Raw genomic sequence first — 24,643 nt, 5'->3', positions numbered from 1 at the left:
TACTGTCTAACACTTGATGGCTGCTCTGTCAAGTCCTCGTTGTCGGTTAGGAACCTGTGTGTGTGTGTGTTTGTGTGCTCTTTGATACCAATCTTTCATTTGAAAGCCACGTTTCTAGTATCTGTAAAACTGCATTTTTCCATCTTAAAAATATATCTAAATTACGTCATATGCTCTCAATGACAAATGCAGAACAGTTAGTTCATGAGCTCATGACCTCAAGGCTAGATTACTGTAATGCTCTACTGGGTGGTTGCCCTGCAGGCTTAATAAACAAACTCCAGCTGGTCCAAAACGCAGCCGCTCGAGATCTCACCAGAAGGGTTAGTGTGAAACGTTCCCGCCGCCTTTCCTTATCAACATGCCTCGTTACAGAAACAATCTGTGTTGTATAAACCGCTAGACATAAAGCTGACTCGAAAGCAGAGGTGATGCTGAGCCGTCCGTCATCTGCTTTTATTCAGGGAAATGAGACGTCAAATGACGGAAGTCAGTTCTGAAGGTCTTGAAATTGTGTAATAATATGATCACCGACACGTGAGGAAGATCCCATGAGTCTGTGTGCATGACACACACATGAATATAAACACACGCAAGTCTGATCTGTCAGATGTGAACGCTGTACGCCAGAAAACACAACCAGTGTAAAACATGATGTTCTTCCAGTGTTTCTGTCTCGTCTTCCAGGACAATTTTCTAAACATTCTTAAATCAAGATACTTTTACTGGAGAAGCAGAATGACTGAAGATATGAAGTCTTGTTTTCTGAAAGATGATCCAAATTAAGTGAGTTTATGATTAAAACAAGAAAAAAATCTCCCAAAATGATCTTTGATTCCATGACAGACGGGACTGATGTCCTGAGCGGATTACCCGTGTGTTCAGACGAGCGGTGTGTGTGTGTGTGTGTGTGTGAAGCACTGAATCATGAGTGTAACACCAGGAGACAGGTGTGACTCAACATGGCGTACAGATAATAGAGACAAAAATCAACAAAACTTTAATTCTGATTCCATGGGCTCCTCAGATTTCCCATCTGAATCAGGTGACAAGATGTTAGACGTTCTGTACAAACAATTAATAAATATATAATATACAATAAATATAGCACTGGTTGAGAGAATGAAGGCAGCAGGAGTTAGAGAAAGACATTCACATCTAAGACTCGTGATGCCCATCACATCTTCATCATCATCATCATAATCATGACGACAGGTCGAGTGTTCATCGCTGAGGTTATTCCCCTGGACAGAGTGTGTGTGTTTGTGTGTGTGTCAGTAGAAGCGCTTGCGCCGGCTCTCGCTCCAGTGCCCGTACAGAACCAGTCCCACCACCACCAGCAGAAACACTCCCAGCATGGAGAAGAGCACGCAGAAGAAGATGCTGATGCTGCTCGTGCCCTCCTCGTCTGCGTACGCTGGAGAGACACACACACACACACACACACACACACACACACACACACACTCAGTCTGTGCAGGTTTCAGGTGATGCGTGGACAGAACTTCTCTAAACATCTGTAGCTCCTGCCATACACTAATCTGTGCAGTCTCAGCTCTCAATCCTGTCAGTTTCATCAGTAAAGTCAGTCAGTAAATGTGTGTGTGTGTGTGTGTGTGTGTTATGGATGAACTGATCATCTCTTCCTCTTTACTACTATTTACAGCAGCAAATAAGCATCAGCGGACATCAGAAGGAATGATGAAAGATGCAGAACAACTTCCTGAAATCAATCATGTCGCATAATCCATCAATCAGTGTTTCAACCGCAGAAATGTACCTTTCAGCTTCACTTCAGAGAGATTTTCTTTGAGAAAAATTGACACGTACTGTACCTGATATACAGTCAAACAACATTTATTCTCACAGCTTCAACATTTCTCACATTATCAGTTTATTCGCTATAGTTAATGGTAATAAAGGAACTCAGAGTTCTCAGATCAGTGGATATTTGACTGGTTTTGTCCGTCCTTCTGTTAGACTCTCACACATGAATTATGTTGAATATCTGTCAGCTGTTAAATTTAACTCCACAATTAGATAATACCAGTTTAGCTCAACCAGTGACCAAGCAATGCTTCATGTTGTTCAGTCTGTGTGTAAAAAGAGCATTAGCAATTACAGAAAACACACTTCAGCAAAACATGATCAGCTCAAAGTGGAGGAATCATTTCTGCTCCTGAATGATTATAAATGTCACTGGTAGTCACTGTATGAAGAATATTAGGGTATAATATGTCACACTTTACTTTATTTTGCTCTCCTCACTTACAGAAATTAACTATAGTGTCCTGATCACACTAGTAGACTGGTGTCTGAATAATTGGTGGTTTGACTGTATATCCAAATTAATCGATATCTAATCTAGGGCTGTATTGTCCTAGTCGATTAGTCGATTAATTGGTCGATACGTTCTGGTTCGACCAAAATTCTGATTGGTGGATTTTTTGCCGCGCTCATTTCATCAGGTGGAAAGCACTAACTGCTAATGGGGGTGTTTCAGAGTACCCTTGTTTCACAGGTAACAGTCTGTCTTCAGAACACCCCCTTGTTTTCACCTTTTTTGGATTAGCCCAACCCAAGAGAGAACGATAAGTAGGCTATAGAAGGTTTGATGCTGAATATTATTTATTTAATTGTGAGAGCGTTAATAGTCAGTCCTCTTCTAACATGTCAACAACAAAGAAATCGACAGTGTGGCAGCATTTTGTTAAAATTGATAACGGGAAAAAGGTCGAATGCAAAGTTTGCAAGCAACAGCTCAACGTCAAACATGACATATCATCTAAAAGTGGTAAGCTCACTTGTCTGTGTTAGCTTGCCCTGTCTGTTTTGAGTAGGCTATATGAACATATCAGAATTTGCATATTTCAATGTTTTAGTGTGATAACCTAACTTTTTTATTTTTTATTTGGAGCCTAATGCGCAATTGCGCTGTGCCGACTGTTTGTGTTAGTTTTGAGCCTAAGATGCTTTTTTTTCAGTTATGCACTTTATTTCGTTTCTGCTCTTAATCTGGTTTGTTTAATAAATATTCTTTTTTTATTAAAGTGGACGTGCCTTTTGTGTTTATTAAGAGTAAAAGCTTTAAGTTAATAGTCTATTCGTGTCTCAGAGCTCCTAAGCCTCGCTCGGTGCGAGGACATGCACGCTGAAATGATAGTGTCTGACAGTTATAACTTATTATTATAACATATGACAAAAATAATTGTCTAAATTATGTTGCATATTCCTCAACAGTTCTTGTGATGATATCACTAGTTGACAACATAGTACTATCTTCGGAAACCATAGGCTATGATATTGCGCGTGATGCAGCGCCGTCAGACTCGTGTGTCAGACTCATTTCAGTGCAAAATAATTAGGTTTTAAAAAAGATTTAATATACTGCCAATAGCCTACTAGCTTTTTATCTTTATTTATAATTCATTTAGGCGGACAACAAGGCTACCAAGTACTGCGCACTGTGTGCAGCTAATTAATTTAACTTTTTTTTTTTTTCTAACGTCATTTTTAGTCAAAAATTTCAGGACTTCAGTCGACCAAGATTTTCTTTGGTTGAGTACAGCCCTAATCTAATCAAATTGAGATGGGAACAGAATGGAGTCGCCGGCGTGTCGACCGTACGCTGACGCACACGTGAGCTGCTGTGATCATGTGATCATACTCACGTCTCAGGAGCTCCATGTTGTCGACGCTGGGAACCAGAACCTCCTCCTGCTCCTCGTCCTCCTGTTTGCTGCGCAGGACCGTCAGCTGGTACAGCTTCATGGAGATGAGGTCATGGTTATCTGAAACACACACACACACACACACACACACTGAGCATGAGCTGCGTGTGACGGGGAAGCGCTCGCACACGCGTGTCTCACCCACAGACTGTGTAAAACACTGTGTAGTGTGTGTGACGTCACCCGTAGTGTTTCTGAAGCCCAAAGTGGGCGGAGCCGGCCGTCGCCATCTTGGCCGCGCGTCACTCCCGGATAAACGAACATGTGCAGCGAGGCGGATTAGCTGAGGTGACGTGATGCTAACGCTAGCAGACAAACGGCTAGTAGTGACATCAGCGGCAATCCACCTGTCACTCAAGTGGCCACGCCCTTAATTATGCAGAACTTTAAGGTTTGTAGAGTCCAGTCTCCCTGCCACAGAGCGGTCGGGTCGGGTCGGGTCAGTCTGGTAGGCGTCTCGTTCTCAGTCAGGCGTCACTGCCCTCATTGGTGGACGAATAACTTTGTTATTCGATTCTTGGTCAAGCGCGAGGGATCTTCCAGCACGGCCTCTGGCGGTCTTACACTTAGTTAGAGTTACGTTCGTAACCAGCGCTTTACTGCTGTAAAGTTGGGCATTTGAACATGCGGGTCTATGGGACTGAGTCTCTTCTGCAGCCGGCCTCTAGTGGCCAGTGGAGGAACTGCAGGTTAACTCTCTCAGTGCTGGTTATAGAGAGAGACGTGAGCGTGAAGGTTCTGGTCGGTCTCACCTGACAGATCTCCAGTGACGGCTGACGCTCCGAAGTAGAAGCCCTGCGGCAGACGAACACCGGGAACGTCCAGGCAATCTCTCCACTCGTGCTGCCCGTCGATATCCAGCATGATCTGCACACACACACGTCAGCTCGTTCTCACCGTGAGTCTGCAGCGCACACACACACACACACACACACACTCACCGTGAGTCTGCGGCGCACACACACACACACACACACTCACCGTGAGTCTGCAGCGCACACACACTCACCGGGAGTCTGCGGCGCACACACACACACACACTCACCGGGAGTCTGCGGCGCACACACACACACACACTCACCGTGAGTCTGCGGCGCACACACACACACTCACTCACCGTGAGTCTGCGGCGCACACACACACACACACTCACCGTGAGTCTGCGGCGCACACACACACTCACTCACCGTGAGTCTGCAGCGCACACACACACACACACACTCACCGTGAGTCTGCGGCGCACACACACACACACACACTCACCGTGAGTCTGCGGCGCACACACACATACACACACTCACCGGGAGTCTGCGGCGCACACACACACACACACACTCACCGTGAGTCTGCGGCGCACACACACACACACACACTCACTCACCGTGAGTCTGCGGCGCACACACACACACACACACACACTCACCGTGAGTCTGCGGCGCACACACACACACACACACACACACTCACCGTGAGTCTGCGGCGCACACACACACACACTCACCGTGAGTCTGCGGCGCACACACACACACACACACACACTCACCGTGAGTCTGCGGCGCACACACACACACACACACACTCACCGTGAGTCTGCGGCGCACACACACACACACACACACTCACCGTGAGTCTGCGGCGCACACACACACACACACACACACACTCACCGTGAGTCTGCGGCGCACACACACACACACACACACACTCACCGTGAGTCTGCGGCGCACACACACACACACACACACACTCACCGTGAGTCTGCGGCGCACACACACACACACACACACACTCACCGTGAGTCTGCGGCGCACACACACACACACACACACACTCACCGTGAGTCTGCGGCGCACACACACACACACACACACACACACACACACTCACCGTGAGTCTGCGGCGCACACACACACACACTCACCGTGAGTCTGCGGCGCACACACACACACACACACACTCACCGTGAGTCTGCGGCGCACACACACACACACACACACACTCACCGTGAGTCTGCGGCGCACACACACACACACACACACACTCACCGTGAGTCTGCGGCGCACACACACACACACACACACACACACACACTCACCGTGAGTCTGCGGCGCACGTATCTGATGAACAGAAAGCTGTCGTGCTTCAGGTTTCGCACCATCGCGCTGCAGCCGCCCAGTTCTGAGGGACGCCCGTCCCGATCGTGGTCGTAGCTGATCGAGCCGTTGCCCACCATAGCTAACACGTACGGGAAGATACGCTAGCACAAACACAGGAGATCAGTCAGTCACAGGCGTACAGAGAGTCACATGACCATCACATGACCATCACTGAGCATGATTAGAGAAAGCTAGGTTACCTGCGTGCGCGGCGTGTATCGCTTCCTCTGAGCCTAAAAACACACAAACACAAACACTGTGAGCGTTCACTTCGGGCTAGTGAAGGGCTCAGTGATGTCTACTGGAGGGGGGATACTGGTGAGGGGCTGTTATCAGGGGTCGGGCTAGTGAAGGGCTCAGTGATGTCTACTGGAGGGGGGATACTGGTGCGGGGCTGTTATCAGGGGTCGGGCTAGTGAAGGGCTCAGTGATGTCTACTGGAGGGGGGATACTGGTGCGGGGCTGTTATCAGGGGTCGGGCTAGTGAAGGGCTCAGTGATGTCTACTGGAGGGGGGATACTGGTGTGGGGCTGTTATCAGGGGTCGGGCTAGTGAAGGGCTCAGTGATGTCTGCTGGAGGGGGGATACTGGTGCGGGGCTGTTATCAGGGGTCGGGCTAGTGAAGGGCTCAGTGATGTCTACTGGAGGGGGGATACTGGTGCGGGGCTGTTATCAGGCGTCGGGCTAGTGAAGGGCTCAGTGATGTCTACTGGAGGGGGGATACTGGTGCGGGGCTGTTATCAGGGGTCGGGCTAGTGAAGGGCTCAGTGATGTCTACTGGAGGGGGGATACTGGTGCGGGGCTGTTATCAGGGGTCGGGCTAGTGAAGGGCTCAGTGATGTCTACTGGAGGGGGGATACTGGTGCGGGGCTGTTATCAGGGGTCGGGCTAGTGAAGGGCTCAGTGATGTCTACTGGAGGGGGGATACTGGTGCGGGGCTGTTATCAGGGGTCGGGCTAGTGAAGGGCTCAGTGATGTCTACTGGAGGGGGGATACTGGTGTGGGGCTGTTATCAGGGGTCGGGCTAGTGAAGGGCTCAGTGATGTCTGCTGGAGGGGGGATACTGGTGCGGGGCTGTTATCAGGGGTCGGGCTAGTGAAGGGCTCAGTGATGTCTACTGGAGGGGGGATACTGGTGCGGGGCTGTTATCAGGGGTCGGCCTAGTGAAGGGCTCAGTGATGTCTACTGGAGGGGGGATACTGGTGTGGGGCTGTTATCAGGGGTCGGGCTAGTGAAGGGCTCAGTGATGTCTGCTGGAGGGGGGATACTGGTGCGGGGCTGTTATCAGGGGTCGGGCTAGTGAAGGGCTCAGTGATGTCTACTGGAGGGGGGATACTGGTGCGGGGCTGTTATCAGGCGTCGGGCTAGTGAAGGGCTCAGTGATGTCTACTGGAGGGGGGATACTGGTGCGGGGCTGTTATCAGGGGTCGGGCTAGTGAAGGGCTCAGTGATGTCTGCTGGAGGGGGGATACTGGTGCGGGGCTGTTATCAGGGGTCGGGCTAGTGAAGGGCTCAGTGATGTCTACTGGAGGGGGGATACTGGTGCGGGGCTGTTATCAGGGGTCGGGCTAGTGAAGGGCTCAGTGATGTCTACTGGAGGGGGGATACTGGTGAGGGGCTGTTATCAGGGGTCGGGCTAGTGAAGGGCTCAGTGATGTCTACTGGAGGGGGGATACTGGTGCGGGGCTGTTATCAGGGGTCGGGCTAGTGAAGGGCTCAGTGATGTCTACTGGAGGGGGGATACTGGTGCGGGGCTGTTATCAGGGGTCGGGCTAGTGAAGGGCTCAGTGATGTCTACTGGAGGGGGGATACTGGTGCGGGGCTGTTATCAGGGGTCGGGCTAGTGAAGGGCTCAGTGATGTCTACTGGAGTGGGGATACTGGTGCGGGGCTGTTATCAGGGGTCGGGCTAGTGAAGGGCTCAGTGATGTCTGCTGGAGTGGGGATACTGGTGCGGGGCTGTTATCAGGGGTCGGGCTAGTGAAGGGCTCAGTGATGTCTGCTGGAGGGGGGATACTGGTGCGGGGCTGTTATCAGGCGTCGGGCTAGTGAAGGGCTCAGTGATGTCTACTGGAGGGGGGATACTGGTGCGGGGCTGTTATCAGGGGTCGGGCTAGTGAAGGGCTCAGTGATGTCTACTGGAGGGGGGATACTGGTGTGGGGCTGTTATCAGGGGTCGGGCTAGTGAAGGGCTCAGTGATGTCTACTGGAGGGGGGATACTGGTGTGGGGCTGTTATCAGGCGTCGGGCTAGTGAAGGGCTCAGTGATGTCTACTGGAGGGGGGATACTGGTGCGGGGCTGTTATCAGGGGTCGGGCTAGTGAAGGGCTCAGTGATGTCTACTGGAGGGGGGATACTGGTGCGGGGCTGTTATCAGGGGTCGGGCTAGTGAAGGGCTCAGTGATGTCTACTGGAGGGGGGATACTGGTGAGGGGCTGTTATCAGGGGTCGGGCTAGTGAAGGGCTCAGTGATGTCTACTGGAGGGGGGATACTGGTGCGGGGCTGTTATCAGGGGTCGGGCTAGTGAAGGGCTCAGTGATGTCTGCTGGAGAGGGGATACTGGTGCGGGGCTGTTATCAGGGGTCGGGCTAGTGAAGGGCTCAGTGATGTCTGCTGGAGGGGGGATACTGGTGCGGGGCTGTTATCAGGGGTCGGCCTAGTGAAGGGCTCAGTGATGTCTACTGGAGGGGGGATACTGGTGCGGGGCTGTTATCAGGGGTCGGGCTAGTGAAGGGCTCAGTGATGTCTACTGGAAGGGGGATACTGGTGTGGGGCTGTTATCAGGGGTCAGGCTAGTGAAGGGCTCAGTGATGTCTACTGGAGGGGGGATACTGGTGCGGGGCTGTTATCAGGGGTCGGGCTAGTGAAGGGCTCAGTGATGTCTACTGGAGGGGGGATACTGGTGCGGGGCTGTTATCAGGGGTCGGGCTAGTGAAGGGCTCAGTGATGTCTGCTGGAGAGGGGATACTGGTGTGGGGCTGTTATCAGGCGTCGGGCTAGTGAAGGGCTCAGTGATGTCTACTGGAGGGGGGATACTGGTGCGGGGCTGTTATCAGGGGTCGGGCTAGTGAAGGGCTCAGTGATGTCTACTGGAGGGGGGATACTGGTGCGGGGCTGTTATCAGGGGTCGGGCTAGTGAAGGGCTCAGTGATGTCTGCTGGAGGGGGGATACTGGTGCGGGGCTGTTATCAGGGGTCGGGCTAGTGAAGGGCTCAGTGATGTCTACTGGAGGGGGGATACTGGTGAGGGGCTGTTATCAGGGGTCGGGCTAGTGAAGGGCTCAGTGATGTCTACTGGAGGGGGGATACTGGTGCGGGGCTGTTATCAGGGGTCGGGCTAGTGAAGGGCTCAGTGATGTCTGCTGGAGGGGGGATACTGGTGCGGGGCTGTTATCAGGGGTCGGGCTAGTGAAGGGCTCAGTGATGTCTGCTGGAGGGGGGATACTGGTGCAGGGCTGTTATCAGGGGTCGGGCTAGTGAAGGGCTCAGTGATGTCTGCTGGAGGGGGGATACTGGTGAGGGGCTGTTATCAGGGGTCGGGCTAGTGAAGGGCTCAGTGATGTCTGCTGGAGGGGGGATACTGGTGCGGGGCTGTTATCAGGGGTCGGGCTAGTGAAGGGCTCAGTGATGTCTGCTGGAGGGGGGATACTGGTGCGGGGCTGTTATCAGGGGTCGGGCTAGTGAAGGGCTCAGTGATGTCTACTGGAGGGGGGATACTGGTGAGGGGCTGTTATCAGGGGTCGGGCTAGTGAAGGGCTCAGTGATGTCTGCTGGAGGGGGGATACTGGTGCGGGGCTGTTATCAGGGGTCGGGCTAGTGAAGGGCTCAGTGATGTCTACTGGAGGGGGGATACTGGTGCGGGGCTGTTATCAGGGGTCGGGCTAGTGAAGGGCTCAGTGATGTCTACTGGAGGGGGGATACTGGGGCGGGGCTGTTATCAGGGGTCGGGCTAGTGAAGGGCTCAGTGATGTCTACTGGAGGGGGGATACTGGTGCGGGGCTGTTATCAGGGGTCGGGCTAGTGAAGGGCTCAGTGATGTCTGCTGGAGAGGGGATACTGGTGCGGGGCTGTTATCAGGGGTCGGGCTAGTGAAGGGCTCAGTGATGTCTACTGGAGTGGGGATACTGGTGTGGAGCTGTTATCAGGCGTCGGGCTAGTGAAGGGCTCAGTGATGTCTACTGGAGGGGGGATACTGGTGCGGGGCTGTTATCAGGGGTCGGGCTAGTGAAGGGCTCAGTGATGTCTACTGGAGGGGGGATACTGGTGCGGGGCTGTTATCAGGGGTCGGGCTAGTGAAGGGCTCAGTGATGTCTACTGGAGTGGGGATACTGGTGCGGGGCTGTTATCAGGGGTCGGGCTAGAGAAGGGCTCAGTGATGTCTGCTGGAGAGGGGATACTGGTGAGGGGCTGTTTGGTGAAGGTCCTCTTCTATTCCAGCATGACTAATGCACACAGCGAGGTCCATGAAGACATGAGTCCGGTGTGGAAGAACTGGACCGGCCCGCACAGAACCCGGACCTCACGATCCAACATTTATGAAGGTCTGTTCTCAGTCCCACACACAGATACTGTAACGTCACTGATAACACACTTTATTCCTGTACCTCCAGAAGTTTCTCCTCGTTGGGATACGTGTCCACAAACACACCGAGTCCAGTGAAGAAATCCCGGTTCCCGAACACCGGACCTGCAATCAGTGAGAGACCATTACCATAAACCCTGATCAGTGAGTGATGAATATCAGTTATTAATGCAGTTATTAAACAATATCAGTTATTAAACACACCTCTCCTCATGCGCTCCTTCGTGTACCAGACCGCCAGACCGTCACCGTTCAGATTCTTCTTCCCTCGACCGTGAACCTTAAAGTGAACCTGTAGTTCCCAATCCCTCAGGTGACATGGCTGCACACACACACACACACACACACGTGCACACACACACAGAGATACACACAGATACAAATTTAAAATGTAAAATTAAATTAAACTATTTCAATGGAATTCAGTAAAATTAAAATTTTCAGTCATGTAGTGAACACTAGTGAGGGATCATCGGTCTGTAGTGAACACTAGTGAGGGATCATCAGTCTGTAGTGAACACTAGTGAGGGATCATCAGTCTGTAGTGAACACTAGTGAGGGATCATCGGTCTAGTGAACACTAGTGAGGGATCATCGGTCTGTAGTGAACACTAGTGAGGGATCATCAGTCTGTAGTGAAGACTAGTGAGGGATCATCAGTCTGTAGTGAACACTAGTGAGGGATCATCAGTCTGTAGTGAACACTAGTGAGGGATCATCAGTCTGTAGTGAACACTAGTGAGGGATCATCAGTCTGTAGTGAACACTAGTGAGGGATCATCAGTCTGTAGTGAACACTAGTGAGGGATCATCAGTCTGTAGTGAACACTAGTGAGGGATCATCAGTCTGTAGTGAACACTAGTGAGGGATCATCAGTCTGTAGTGAACACTAGTGAGGGATCATCAGTCTGTAGTGAACACTAGTGAGGGATCATCAGTCTGTAGTGAACACTAGTGAGGGATCATCAGTAATGAAGCGACTCACCATTCGGCTCCATATGGCTCCCTGTTTGCTCTGCTGATCTGGAGTGAGACGAACATGATCCGTAGTGATCAGAGCATCTCCCATTAACTCCCAGTGAGACGAGCCCGAGACGCCCACACCTGCACACACACACACACACATATCAGAGGATCTCCCATTAACTCCCAGTGAGACGAGCCCGAGACGCCCACACACACACACATCAGAGGATCTCCCATTAACTCCCAGTGAGACGAGCCCGAGACACACACACACACACACACACATCAGAGGATCTCCCATTAACTCCCAGTGAGACGAGCCCGAGACACACACACACACACACACATCAGAGGATCTCCCATTAACTCCCAGTGAGACGAGCCCGAGACACACACACACACATATCAGAGCATCTCCCATTAACTCCCAGTGAGACGAGCCCGAGACGCCCACACCTGCACACACACACACACACACCAGAGGATCTCCCATTAACTCCCAGTGAGACGAGCCCGAGACACACACACACACACACACACACACACACACACTCACTCTCTCTCTCTATCTCTCACAACTAATGTGACCTAATTTTAAAGTGTTACCTATTGTTCTTTATTATTCTTTTGCACTTTAATCTGATCTTTTTTTAAAGAAATAAGTTATTAAACCTGTTAGAAGGACAACACTAACCTAATTCAATATGTGACACCATGATCAAATCTTCATCAATTATCGTGATATGAAAATATGAACATGTCACATACAGTGTAAAATAGGACTACAAATAATTACATAATTATTAAAAACAGTTTGAAGCAGAAATATTTAAAACCCTTGTGTACTTTTTGTATTCTCCTATAATGTGTCTTTATCTCCACTTATTAAACTAAACCCCCCAAAAGGGCGGGACCCCCATACGACTGGGTTCAGTTCGAGCTCTGGGGAGTTGTGTTAATTATTAATTATTGGCATTAATCAACTTTGCACGCGTGTTATAAGATACGATTTTTTTTTTTTTTTAAGTAAATGATTAAAATGATAATAACTCTGATGGACCGCCCGATGTTCAGCGCAAACACACAATAACAGCGTGGAATAAAGCAGCTGAAAACATGTAAACACGCCCAAACACTTCCAGTCCGGCAACACTGACCACGAAGGTGAAATATTGATCATTCACATTATTATTACTATTATAATAAGAGCTAAAGCGCGTGAATAAGCATGTGTGTCTCTTACCCTGGTAAGGCTTTGACAGGGAATACTCTCTCTTTAAAAACTCTTCCATTTCATGGCCATCATCGCATAAACCAAAGCAGAAAACTGCAAACAAAACCAGCGACGATCTTGAAATCATTGTTTAAATTCAACGATTTTCAAACGCGTCGCTGGACTCACGCTCGCGCTCATCGAGTCCTGCTGTCGCCTCATGCTGTCACCTGATTGGCTGCAGCGCTTACACGACGCCTAGCGATTGGCTCTCTCGCCTGTCAATCGTACATCAGCCTTCCCACACATCAGCAACGGGACGGAGATTTGTGATCATAAAAGATTTACCGAAATGGGAACTTAACGTTTAGAGTATAGTTACTCTCTACATTTGACAACCTTTTCTAGTCCACGGAATTAGTGTTTTTTTTGTTTTATGCGCAACCTCATATTTTGGAATAATCGAGAATGTATAAACGGTAAACCTATAATTTACTATAGTAAGTCATCACTAACGTGATTGTATTATTATTATGATTATGATTATTATTATGACGATGTTGTAGAGTCGCCTCACTTCCGGAGTATATTACGTAGAAATGGTTAAAGGACTGTCGTAAAATTACACTTAAAAAAGTCACGAGGAAACGGAAAACAACACCAAACATTTATTTTAACCATTATAATGTTATGTTTAAATACGAATAACACGCATTATCTTAACGAGGTAATGTTAAGGACAGTGAATGTTTGCTACATAATCAAACTAACTTTCACACTTTAAAATACAATTGACTCTGTCCAATCAGTGAAACGGACAGATTATCGTCAAGTGATTATAGTGATAATTTCCGGATTCAAACTCTCATGTGATAAATGTAAATAGTAAATGAACTCTGACTTTGACTGCAACTCACAAAGGAAGCATGAATGAAGATGAATGAATAATGTAAAGTGTGTGTGAGAGTGTGTGTGGTTTGCAGACGGTGCCTGAGAACAGGTCCAGTATGGCGCGTCTGAGTGTGTGTGAACAACATCAGATCTCAACATCTCTGATCTGACCGAGCTCTGCCTCAGATATCACACACACACACACACACACACACACACACACGGGTCAGTATGGAGCACTCGCCCGAGAAACAAGTGGATATTTACCGAGACACGTGGGTCAGATTTCTCGGTGAGTGAAAGACAGTCTGACCTCCAGAACCAGTTCCTGTGTGCGGGTTAGTCAGGTTAGGCTAGTCTGTGTGTTTGGGTAGTTCACACGATCTGAACACACTCCTGCATTATTGAAGCTTATTGATTATCATAATAATACAAGCATTGGTGTGTTTGATTTATTAATGTTTTTGAACTCCAAAGCAGCCCATTTCTGCCACATAACATGACTTACAAAGTCATAATTATGGGATTAAAATCTTAAAATTATGAGATCAAAAAGTTTTTGTCATATGATAAAATAATTATGATTTACCAAAGTCATATTCATGTTCCTTTTGGTCCTGTTAACATTCAGAAAGTCAAGTCTCTTTGACTCAGTCACTAGTTTATTTCTCCACTAACAGCAGAACAATTCTGTAATTTCACTCATTTTTTATTAGGGAAAATAATTATTATCAATATAATGAATGTTGTTGTTATTATTATAAGCGTCATTTCCATCACATCTTAAATTATTTATGTGTGTAATAACATTGTATGTTGGTCATTTTAAACTGTTCTGCGATAAAATGACCTTTGTATTTATACCTTTGTACGGCTAATTGCATTTTATGCTTTTAAGCTGCACAGCACATGATTCAATATTGTCACACTTAAAAAAATGTTACCATTGGAAATGAAACGGAAAGAAATTCTGTTCTCAAGAAGCATCACGATGAAGCTGTAAATGTTGAAGTTTCTTCACAGTGTGTGTGTGTGTTGGATTCTCTGGAGCAGCTGAATCTCTCTCTCTCTCTCTCTCTCTCTCTCTCTCTCTCTCTCTCTCTCTCTCTCTCTCTCTCTCTCTCTCTCTCTCTCTCTCTCTCTCTCTCTCTCTCTCTATAACCAGCACTGAGAGAGTTAGCCTGCAGTTCCTCCACTGGCCACTAGAGGCCGGCTGCAGAAGAGACTCAGTCCCATAGACCCGCATGTTAAAATGCCCAACTTTACAGCAGAAATAAACATGTTTACAGTCTGGTGCAAAAAGTGGTTTTGGTCTATATCGCTAATGTTGCCCTTCATGACGACTGTGAGGCGGGGATATTTTTATAACTCATCCGTTTAAATTATATTAAGTTCTGCATAATTAAGGGCGCGGCCACTTGAGTGACAGGTGGATTGCAGCTGATATCCCCTAGCCGTTTGTCTGCTAGCGTTAGCGTCACGTCACCTCAGCTAATCCGCCTCGCTGCACATGTTCGTTTATCCGGGAGTGACGCGCGGCCAAGATGGCGACGGCCGGCTCCGCCCACTTTGGGCTTCAGAAACGCTCTTCAGAAACACTACGGGTGACGTCACACACACTACGCCCAGTGTTTTGCACAGTCTATGGTTTGTCTGCAGGCTATGCTAACGAGGTTGGCGAGGCGTTCCGCGCGCTGGTGCCCGTCAGCGCCGTGTGGGTCAGTTACGCCGTGGCCACTGCATACGTGTCCGCCGACGCGCTGGATAAAGGCAAGAAAGCAGCGGCGGTGAGTGTAAAGCCCAATCAAAGCCCAATCAAATCACAAAAATGTTGGTTCATGTGAGACTCTTTTTTTTTTTTTTTTAGGCGTTGAACCAAAAACTGCCACCGGGTGACACACAGTGATCTCACTTATTAATACATTTCATATCACTTCAATCACACAACAGCGCCAAATATGGATCTTTCAGTCTCAGAGATTTTTCCAAAATTCGTGTTTTGTCAAGATCTAATTATTAAAATTTGATTATTAAATGGTGCAGCAAATTTTGTCATATGACCCCGCCCACTAGGGGGAGGAGCCTGCTGAAAGGTTTTAAAAGTACCATTTCCATGGTAACGCAATGTGTAAAATTTTAACAGTTTTCACGGGATGAATTTTAAGCTTTTGATTGATACCTAATTTAGGATGATTATTAAAACATGTGATGGGGAAGAAATGCAGCAAATGTCCCACATTCTCTGATATTCTGAACATTACCGCCATGATTTTGCCTTGAACAAGTGTGTGTTTGTGAAAGTGCTGTTAAACACGTGTGCCTGGGCGTGTGTGCAGGCTCACGCCGAGGATGCTGGGAAGGCGGCTCGTGTGGGCGTGGCTGTGGTCGACACCTTCCTATGGCAGGCTCTGGCTTCAGTGGCGATCCCTGGGTTCACCATCAACCGTGTGTGTGCCGCGTCTCTCTTCCTGCTGGGGAAAACCACACGCTGGCCACTGCCTGTGCGCAAGTGGACCACCACTGCCATCGGCCTCTCCACCATCCCCTTCATCATCAAGCCCATCGACAGGTGTGTGTGTGTGTGTGTGTCGGTGGGCGGGCGAGTCGGTCGGTGAGCGGCTGAGTCGGTCGGTGAGCGGCTGAGTCGGTCGGAGGGCGGCTGAGTCGGTGGGCGAGCGGTTGAGTCGGTCGGTGAGCGGCTGAGTCGGTCGGTGAGCGGGTGAGTCGGTCGGTGGGCGGGTGAGTCGGTCGGCGGGCGGCTGAGTCGGTCGGTGGGCGGCTGAGTCGGTCGGTGGGCGGCTGAGTCGGTCGGTGGGCGGGTGAGTCGGTCGGTGGGCGGGTGAGTCGGTCGGCGGGCGGCTGAGTCGGTCGGTGGGCGGCTGAGTCGGTCGGCGGGCGGCTGAGTCGGTCGGCGGGCGGGTGAGTCGGTCGGCGGGCGGGTGAGTCGGTCGGCGGGCGGCTGAGTCGGTCGGCGGGCGGCTGAGTCGGTCGGCGGGCGGCTGAGTCGGTGGGCGGGCGGCTGAGTCGGTGGGCGGGCGGCTGAGTCGGTCGGTGGGCGGCTGAGTCGGTCGGTGGGCGGCTGAGTCGGTCGGTGGGCGGCTGAGTCGGTCGGTGGGCGGCTGAGTCGGTCGGTGGGCGGCTGAGTCGGTCGGTGGGCGGCTGAGTCGGTCGGTGGGCGGCTGAGTCGGTCGGTGGGCGGCTGAGTCGGTCGGTGGGCGGGTGAGTCGGTCGGTGGGCGGGTGAGTCGGTCGGTGGGCGGCTGAGTCGGTCGGTGGGCGGCTGAGTCGGTCGGCGGGCGGCTGAGTCGGTCGGCGGGCGGCTGAGTCGGTCGGCGGGCGGCTGAGTCGGTCGGCGGGCGGCTGAGTCGGTCGGCGGGCGGCTGAGTCGGTCGGCGGGCGGCTGAGTCGGTCGGCGGGCGGCTGAGTCGGTCGGCGGGCGGCTGAGTCGGTCGGCGGGCGGCTGAGTCGGTCGGCGGGCGGCTGAGTCGGTCGGCGGGCGGCTGAGTCGGTCGGCGGGCGGCTGAGTCGGTCGGCGGGCGGCTGAGTCGGTCGGCGGGCGGGTGAGTCGGTCGGCGGGCGGCTGAGTCGGTCGGCGGGCGGCTGAGTCGGTCGGCGGGCGGCTGAGTCGGTGGGCGGGCGGCTGAGTCGGTGGGCGGGCGGCTGAGTCGGTCGGCGGGCGGCTGAGTCGGTCGGCGGGCGGCTGAGTCGGTCGGCGGGCGGCTGAGTCGGTCGGCGGGCGGCTGAGTCGGTCGGCGGGCGGCTGAGTCGGTCGGCGGGCGGCTGAGTCGGTCGGCGGGCGGCTGAGTCGGTCGGCGGGCGGCTGAGTCGGTCGGCGGGCGGGTGAGTCGGTCGGCGGGCGGGTGAGTCGGTCGGCGGGCGGGTGAGTCGGTCGGTTGGCGGGTGAGTCGGTGAGCGGGTGAGTCGGTCGGTGGGCGGGTGAGTCGGTCGGTGGGCGGGTGAGTCGGTCGGTGGGCGGGTGAGTCGGTCGGTGGGCGGGTGAGTCGGTCGGTGGGCGGGTGAGTCGGTCGGTGGGCGGGTGAGTCGGTCGGTGGGTCGGTGGGCGAGTGAGTCGGTCGGTTGGCGGGTGAGTCGGTCGGTTGGCGGGTGAGTCGGTGGGCGAGCGAGTCGGTGGGTGGGCGAGCGAGTCGGTGAGCGGGTGAGTCGGTCGTTGAGCGGGTGAGTCGGTGGGCGAGTGACTCGGTGGGCGAGTGAGTCGGTGAGCGGGTGAGTCGGTGGGCGGGTGAGTCGGTGGGCGGGTGAGTCGGTCGGTGGGCGGCTGAGTCGGTCGGTGAGCGGCTGAGTCGGTGGGCGGGTGAGTCGGTCGGTGGGCGGCTGAGTCGGTCGGCGGGCGGCTGAGTCGGTCGGCGGGCGGCTGAGTCGGTCGGCGGGCGGCTGAGTCGGTCGGCGGGCGGCTGAGTCGGTGGGCGGGCGGGTGAGTTGAGTCGGTCGGTGGGCGGCTGAGTCGGTCGGTGAGCGGCTGAGTCGGTGGGCGGCTGAGTCGGTCGGTGGGCGGCTGAGTCGGTCGGTGGGCGGCTGAGTCGGTCGGTGGGCGGCTGAGTCGGTCGGTGGGCGGCTGAGTCGGTCGGTGGGCGGCTGAGTCGGTGAGCGGGTGAGTCGGTCGGTGGGCGGGTGAGTCGGTCGGTGGGCGGGTGAGTCGGTCGGTGGGCGGGTGAGTCGGTCGGTGGGCGGGTGAGTCGGTCGGTGGGCGGGTGAGTCGGTCGGTGGGCGGGTGAGTCGGTCGGTGGGTCGGTGGGCGAGTGAGTCGGTCGGTTGGCGGGTGAGTCGGTGGGCGGGTGACTCGGTGGGCGAGCGAGTCGGTGAGCGGGCGAGTCGGTCGTTGAGCGGGTGAGTCGGTGGGCGAGTGACTCGGTGGGCGAGTGAGTCGGTGGGCGAGTGAGTCGGTGAGCGAGTCGGTGGGCGAGTCGGTGAGCGAGTCGGTGGGCGAGTCGGTGGGCGAGTGAGTCGGTGAGCGAGTCGGTGGGCGAGTGAGTCGGTGGGCGAGTGAGTCGGTGGGCGAGTCGGTGGGCGAGTGACTCGGTGGGCGAGTGAGTCGGTCGTTGAGCGGGTGAGTCGGTGGGCGAGTGAGTCGGTGAGCGGGTGAGTCGGTGGGCGAGTGACTCGGTGGGCGAGTGAGTCGTTGAGCGGGTGAGTCGGTGAGCGGGTGAGTCGGTCGTTGGGCGGGTGAGTCGGTGAGCAGGTGGGTGAGTCGGTCGGTGGGCGGGTGAGTCGGTCGGTGGGCGGGTGAGTCGGTCGGTGGGCGGGTGAGTCGGTCGATGGGCGGGTGAGTCGGTGGGCGAGTGACTCGGTGGGCGAGTGAGTCGGTGAGCGGGTGAGTCGGTCGTTGAGCGGGTGAGTCGGTCATTGAGCGGGTGAGTCGGTCGTAGAGCGGGTGAGTCGGTCGTTGAACGGGTGAGTCGGTGGGCGAGTGAGTCGGTGGGCGGGTGGGCGAGTGAGTCGGTGGGCGAGTGAGTCGGTGAGCGAATGAGTCGGTGAGCGAGTGAGTCGGTGAGCGAGTGAGTCGGTGGGCGAGCCGGTGGGCGAGTGAGTCGGTGAGCGAGTGAGTCGGTGGGTGAGTCGGTGAGCGAGTGAGTCGGTGGGTGAGTCGGTGAGCGAGTGAGTCGGTGAGCGAGTGAGTCGGTGAGCGAGTGAGTCGGTGGGCGAGTGAGTCGGTGGGCGAGTGAGTCGGTGAGCGAGTGAGTCGGTGAGCGAGTGAGTCGGTGAGCGAGTGAGTCGGTGGGCGAGTGAGTCGGTGGGCGAGTGAGTCGGTGGGCGAGTGAGTCGGTGGGCGAGTGAGTCGGTGAGCGAGTGAGTCGGTCGTTGAGCGGGTGAGTCGGTGGGCGAGTGAGTCGGTGAGCGGGTGAGTCGGTGGGCGAGTGACTCGGTGGGCGAGTGAGTCGTTGAGCGGGTGAGTCGGTGGGCGGGTGAGTCGGTCGGTGGGCGGCTGAGTCGGTCGGTGAGCGGCTGAGTCGGTGGGCGGCTGAGTCGGTCGGTGGGCGGCTGAGTCGGTCGGTGAGCGGCTGAGTCGGTCGGTTGGCGGGTGAGTCGGTGAGCGGGTGAGTCGGTCGGTGGGCGGGTGAGTCGGTCGGTGGGCGGGTGAGTCGGTCGGTGGGCGGGTGAGTCGGTCGGTGGGCGGGTGAGTCGGTCGGTGGGCGGGTGAGTCGGTCGGTGGGTCGGTGGGCGAGTGAGTCGGTCGGTTGGCGGGTGAGTCGGTGGGCGGGTGACTCGGTGGGCGAGCGAGTCGGTGGGTGGGCGAGCGAGTCGGTGAGCGGGTGAGTCGGTCGTTGAGCGGGTGAGTCGGTGGGCGAGTGACTCGGTGGGCGAGTGAGTCGGTGAGCGGGTGAGTCGGTGGGCGGGTGAGTCGGTGGGCGGGTGAGTCGGTCGGTGGGCGGCTGAGTCGGTCGGTGAGCGGCTGAGTCGGTGGGCGGGTGAGTCGGTCGGTGGGCGGCTGAGTCGGTCGGCGGGCGGCTGAGTCGGTCGGCGGGCGGCTGAGTCGGTCGGCGGGCGGCTGAGTCGGTCGGCGGGCGGCTGAGTCGGTGGGCGGGCGGGTGAGTTGAGTCGGTCGGTGGGCGGCTGAGTCGGTCGGTGAGCGGCTGAGTCGGTGGGCGGGTGAGTCGGTCGGTGGGCGGCTGAGTCGGTCGGTGGGCGGCTGAGTCGGTCGGTGGGCGGCTGAGTCGGTCGGTGGGCGGCTGAGTCGGTCGGTGGGCGGCTGAGTCGGTCGGTGGGCGGCTGAGTCGGTGAGCGGGTGAGTCGGTCGGTGGGCGGGTGAGTCGGTCGGTGGGCGGGTGAGTCGGTCGGTGGGCGGGTGAGTCGGTCGGTGGGCGGGTGAGTCGGTCGGTGGGCGGGTGAGTCGGTCGGTGGGCGGGTGAGTCGGTCGGTGGGCGGGTGAGTCGGTCGGTGGGTCGGTGGGCGAGTGAGTCGGTCGGTTGGCGGGTGAGTCGGTGGGCGGGTGACTCGGTGGGCGAGCGAGTCGGTGAGCGGGCGAGTCGGTCGTTGAGCGGGTGAGTCGGTGGGCGAGTGACTCGGTGGGCGAGTGAGTCGGTGGGCGAGTGAGTCGGTGAGCGAGTCGGTGGGCGAGTCGGTGAGCGAGTCGGTGGGCGAGTCGGTGGGCGAGTGAGTCGGTGAGCGAGTCGGTGGGCGAGTGAGTCGGTGGGCGAGTGAGTCGGTGGGCGAGTCGGTGGGCGAGTGACTCGGTGGGCGAGTGAGTCGGTCGTTGAGCGGGTGAGTCGGTGGGCGAGTGAGTCGGTGAGCGGGTGAGTCGGTGGGCGAGTGACTCGGTGGGCGAGTGAGTCGTTGAGCGGGTGAGTCGGTGAGCGGGTGAGTCGGTCGTTGGGCGGGTGAGTCGGTGAGCAGGTGGGTGAGTCGGTCGGTGGGCGGGTGAGTCGGTCGGTGGGCGGGTGAGTCGGTCGGTGGGCGGGTGAGTCGGTCGATGGGCGGGTGAGTCGGTGGGCGAGTGACTCGGTGGGCGAGTGAGTCGGTGAGCGGGTGAGTCGGTCGTTGAGCGGGTGAGTCGGTCATTGAGCGGGTGAGTCGGTCGTAGAGCGGGTGAGTCGGTCGTTGAACGGGTGAGTCGGTGGGCGAGTGAGTCGGTGGGCGGGTGGGCGAGTGAGTCGGTGGGCGAGTGAGTCGGTGAGCGAATGAGTCGGTGAGCGAGTGAGTCGGTGAGCGAGTGAGTCGGTGGGCGAGCCGGTGGGCGAGTGAGTCGGTGAGCGAGTGAGTCGGTGGGTGAGTCGGTGAGCGAGTGAGTCGGTGGGTGAGTCGGTGAGCGAGTGAGTCGGTGAGCGAGTGAGTCGGTGAGCGAGTGAGTCGGTGGGCGAGTGAGTCGGTGGGCGAGTGAGTCGGTGAGCGAGTGAGTCGGTGAGCGAGTGAGTCGGTGAGCGAGTGAGTCGGTGGGCGAGTGAGTCGGTGGGCGAGTGAGTCGGTGGGCGAGTGAGTCGGTGAGCGAGTGAGTCGGTCGTTGAGCGGGTGAGTCGGTGGGCGAGTGAGTCGGTGAGCGGGTGAGTCGGTGGGCGAGTGACTCGGTGGGCGAGTGAGTCGTTGAGCGGGTGAGTCGGTGGGCGGGTGAGTCGGTCGGTGGGCGGCTGAGTCGGTCGGTGAGCGGCTGAGTCGGTGGGCGGCTGAGTCGGTCGGTGGGCGGCTGAGTCGGTCGGTGAGCGGCTGAGTCGGTGGGCGGCTGAGTCGGTCGGTGGGCGGCTGAGTCGGTCGGTGGGCGGCTGAGTCGGTCGGTGGGCGGGTGAGTCGGTCGGTGGGCGGGTGAGTCGGTCGGTGGGCGGGTGAGTCGGTCGGTGGGCGGGTGAGTCGGTCGGTGGGCGGGTGAGTCGGTCGGTGGGCGGGTGAGTCGGTCGGTGGGCGGGTGAGTCGGTCGGTGGGCGGGTGAGTCGGTCGGTGGGTCGGTGGGCGGGTGAGTCGGTCGGTTGGCGGGTGAGTCGGTGGGCGGGTGACTCGGTGGGCGAGCGAGTCGGTGAGCGGGTGAGTCGGTCGTTGAGCGGGTGAGTCGGTGGGCGAGTGACTCGGTGGGCGAGTGAGTCGGTGGGCGAGTGAGTCGGTGAGCGAGTCGGTGGGCGAGTCGGTGAGCGAGTCGGTGGGCGAGTCGGTGGGCGAGTGAGTCGGTGAGCGAGTCGGTGGGCGAGTGAGTCGGTGGGCGAGTGAGTCGGTGGGCGAGTCGGTGGGCGAGTGACTCGGTGGGCGAGTGAGTCGGTCGTTGAGCGGGTGAGTCGGTGGGCGAGTGAGTCGGTGAGCGGGTGAGTCGGTGGGCGAGTGACTCGGTGGGCGAGTGAGTCGTTGAGCGGGTGAGTCGGTGAGCGGGTGAGTCGGTCGTTGGGCGGGTGAGTCGGTGAGCAGGTGGGTGAGTCGGTCGGTGGGCGGGTGAGTCGGTCGGTGGGCGGGTGAGTCGGTCGGTGGGCGGGTGAGTCGGTCGGTGGGCGGGTGAGTCGGTCGATGGGCGAGTGACTCGGTGGGCGAGTGAGTCGGTGAGCGGGTGAGTCGGTCGTTGAGCGGGTGAGTCGGTCATTGAGCGGGTGAGTCGGTCGTTGAGCGGGTGAGTCGGTCGTTGAACGGGTGAGTCGGTGGGCGAGTGAGTCGGTGGGCGAGTGAGTCGGTGGGCGAGTGAGTCGGTGGGCGAGTGAGTCGGTGGGCGAGTGAGTGGGTGGGCGAGTGAGTCGGTGAGCGAGTCGGTGGGCGAATGAGTCGGTGGGCGAGTGAGTCGGTGAGCGAATGAGTCGGTGAGCGAGTGAGTCGGTGAGCGGGTGAGTCGGTCGTTGAGCGGGTGAGTCGGTCGTTGAGCGGGTGAGTCGGTCATTGAGCGGGTGAGTCGGTCGTTGAGCGGGTGAGTCGGTCGTTGAACGGGTGAGTCGGTGGGCGAGTGAGTCGGTGGGCGAGTGAGTCGGTGGGCGAGTGAGTCGGTGGGCGAGTGAGTGGGTGGGCGAGTGAGTCGGTGAGCGAGTCGGTGGGCGAATGAGTCGGTGGGCGAGTGAGTCGGTGAGCGAATGAGTCGGTGAGCGAGTGAGTCGGTGAGCGAGTGAGTCGGTGAGCGAGTGAGTCGGTGAGCGAGTGAGTCGGTGGGCGAGTCGGTGGGCGAGTGAGTCGGTGAGCGAGTGAGTCGGTGGGTGAGTCGGTGAGCGAGTGAGTCGGTGAGCGAGTGAGTCGGTGAGCGAGTGAGTCGGTGAGCGAGTGAGTCGGTGAGCGAGTGAGTCGGTGAGCGAGTGAGTCGGTGGGCGAGTGAGTCGGTGGGCGAGTCGGTGGGCGAGTGAGTCGGTGGGCGAGTCGGTGAGCGAGTGAGTCGGTGAGCGAGTGAGTCGGTGGGCGAGTGAGTCGGTGGGCGAGTGAGTCGGTGGGCGAGTGAGTCGGTGGGCGAGTGAGTGGGTGGGCGAGTGAGTCGGTGAGCGAGTCGGTGGGCGAATGAGTCGGTGGGCGAGTGAGTCGGTGAGCGAATGAGTCGGTGAGCGAGTGAGTCGGTGAGCGAGTGAGTCGGTGAGCGAGCGAGTCGGTGGGTGAGTCGGTGAGCGAGTCGGTGGGCGAGTGAGTCGGTGAGCGAGTGAGTCGGTGGGTGAGTGAATCGTTGTGTGTCTTCATTCAGTGTTTTGATGTCAGTCTGTTGGTCATCAGGTCTGTTGATTTCCTGTTGGACTCCAGCCTGCGGAAACTCTACGGTGAAGGAGAAAAACCTGAATGAGCCTCGTCACGGTGCTGACCTCTGAACTCTGACCCCCGACCCCCAAGACTGGTGCTGGTCTGTGATCAACAGCAGAAAAGTGTATCATGATAACTATAAACTGTGACCTTCAAATTCAAACTCTCAAAGACCTTAATTTGCATGTGTCTTACTTTACAGTAATTTTTTGTTTTATTGCATTGATTGAATTACAGCTTTTTAAAGTCATTATGTTTGTGGTGAACGGTGGAAGAATCTAGTACTGTATGTTTCCAAACTGTACAAATGATAAACTAGTGAAGCAGAGTTTCTGATTTCTGTAATATAAAATACATGTATTTTACTTTATAATAGCTGATGATCTGTCATGAGGTGCCGTTTCTCATCAAGCCATGAAACACTATGCAAGTTCAGTTCTGATGGTTCTGCAGGAACACAAAATATGGCATTACATAATAAACACATATTTTCAAGTACAAGTCTGTTTATTTCTCAGTCTGAGTCCTGCCCAATTCACAGTGTTTCTTCACAAGACTCAGTGTTCAGCGGATTTGAGTTTTTCACCCGGATGTTGGTGTTTAAGGGTCCGAGGAAGTTTACTGTGTTTAAAGTGAATCTCGTGGTAAAACATCACATTGTTCTATTGATGTGTTTTCATATCTCAACACAAGACAGACTTATGAATCTATAGGTGAGTGACTTGATTAGTTAGCGCTCAGCTGACTGTGAGTGACACTATTAGGCCCTGTCCACACGGACACGGGTATTTTTATAACAGTGACTTTTTTTACGCGGTTCGGCCGTTCGTCCACATGGAAACGCACTGAAACCGAACATTTTTGAAAACCCCTGCCAGGGTGAGGATTTTCAGAAACGCCGGTTACAGTGTTGTCGTGTGAAACCGGGGTTTTTGCCTTGCGACGTCAGAGTGTGCGCCGTTATCCGCTGTGTTTGACGT

The 24,643-nt window shown here is 55.3% G+C and overlaps 2 protein-coding genes across 2 annotated transcripts; one reads left to right on the top strand and one right to left on the bottom strand.

The window, feature by feature from the left end:
- Positions 1-987: 987 nt before the first annotated feature.
- On the bottom strand, positions 988-12,889 carry lman2la (lectin, mannose-binding 2-like a). Its single transcript, XM_056242204.1, has 9 exons — positions 12,679-12,889; positions 11,455-11,573; positions 10,673-10,790; positions 10,491-10,573; positions 6,088-6,120; positions 5,827-5,988; positions 4,484-4,598; positions 3,672-3,791; positions 988-1,417 (listed from the first exon to the last, which is right to left on the bottom strand). The coding sequence occupies exons 1-9, from the start codon at positions 12,794-12,796 to the stop codon at positions 1,275-1,277; spliced, it is 1,011 nt and encodes a 336-aa protein (XP_056098179.1). The 5' UTR covers positions 12,797-12,889; the 3' UTR covers positions 988-1,274.
- A 730-nt stretch (positions 12,890-13,619) lies between these two features.
- On the top strand, positions 13,620-24,164 carry mtfp1 (mitochondrial fission process 1). Its single transcript, XM_056242203.1, has 4 exons — positions 13,620-13,831; positions 15,199-15,326; positions 15,876-16,108; positions 23,640-24,164. Exons 1-4 carry the CDS (start codon positions 13,771-13,773, stop codon positions 23,704-23,706), a joined length of 489 nt encoding a protein of 162 aa, XP_056098178.1. The 5' UTR covers positions 13,620-13,770; the 3' UTR covers positions 23,707-24,164.
- Positions 24,165-24,643: the final 479 nt, after the last annotated feature.

This window comes from Rhinichthys klamathensis, unplaced genomic scaffold (genome assembly GCF_029890125.1).
Source record: "Rhinichthys klamathensis goyatoka isolate OS25496 unplaced genomic scaffold, OSU_Roscu_1.1 h1tg000708l_1, whole genome shotgun sequence".
Taxonomy (NCBI): Eukaryota; Metazoa; Chordata; class Actinopteri; order Cypriniformes; family Leuciscidae; genus Rhinichthys; species Rhinichthys klamathensis.
The sequence above is the reverse complement of the archived record's forward strand: the minus strand, read 5'-3'. Positions and strand labels throughout refer to the sequence as shown.

Bases quoted from the DNA above. Each gene is read 5' to 3' on its own strand.
- mtfp1 (XM_056242203.1), top strand. From the start codon at position 13,771: ATGGAGCACTCGCCCGAGAAACAAGTGGATATTTACCGAGACACGTGG. The intron at 13,832-15,198 runs GTGAGTGAAAGA...GTTTGTCTGCAG, and splicing joins CACGTGGGTCAGATTTCTCG to GCTATGCTAACGAGGTTGGC. The intron at 16,109-23,639 runs GTGTGTGTGTGT...GTTGGTCATCAG, and splicing joins ATCATCAAGCCCATCGACAG to GTCTGTTGATTTCCTGTTGG.
- lman2la (XM_056242204.1), bottom strand. From the start codon at position 12,796: ATGATTTCAAGATCGTCGCTGGTTTTGTTTGCAGTTTTCTGCTTTGGT. The intron at 5,989-6,087 runs GTAACCTAGCTT...TGTTTGTGCTAG, and splicing joins GATACACGCCGCGCACGCAG to CGTATCTTCCCGTACGTGTT. The intron at 4,599-5,826 runs GTGAGTGTGTGT...GTGTGTGTGCAG, and splicing joins ACGTGCGCCGCAGACTCACG to ATCATGCTGGATATCGACGG.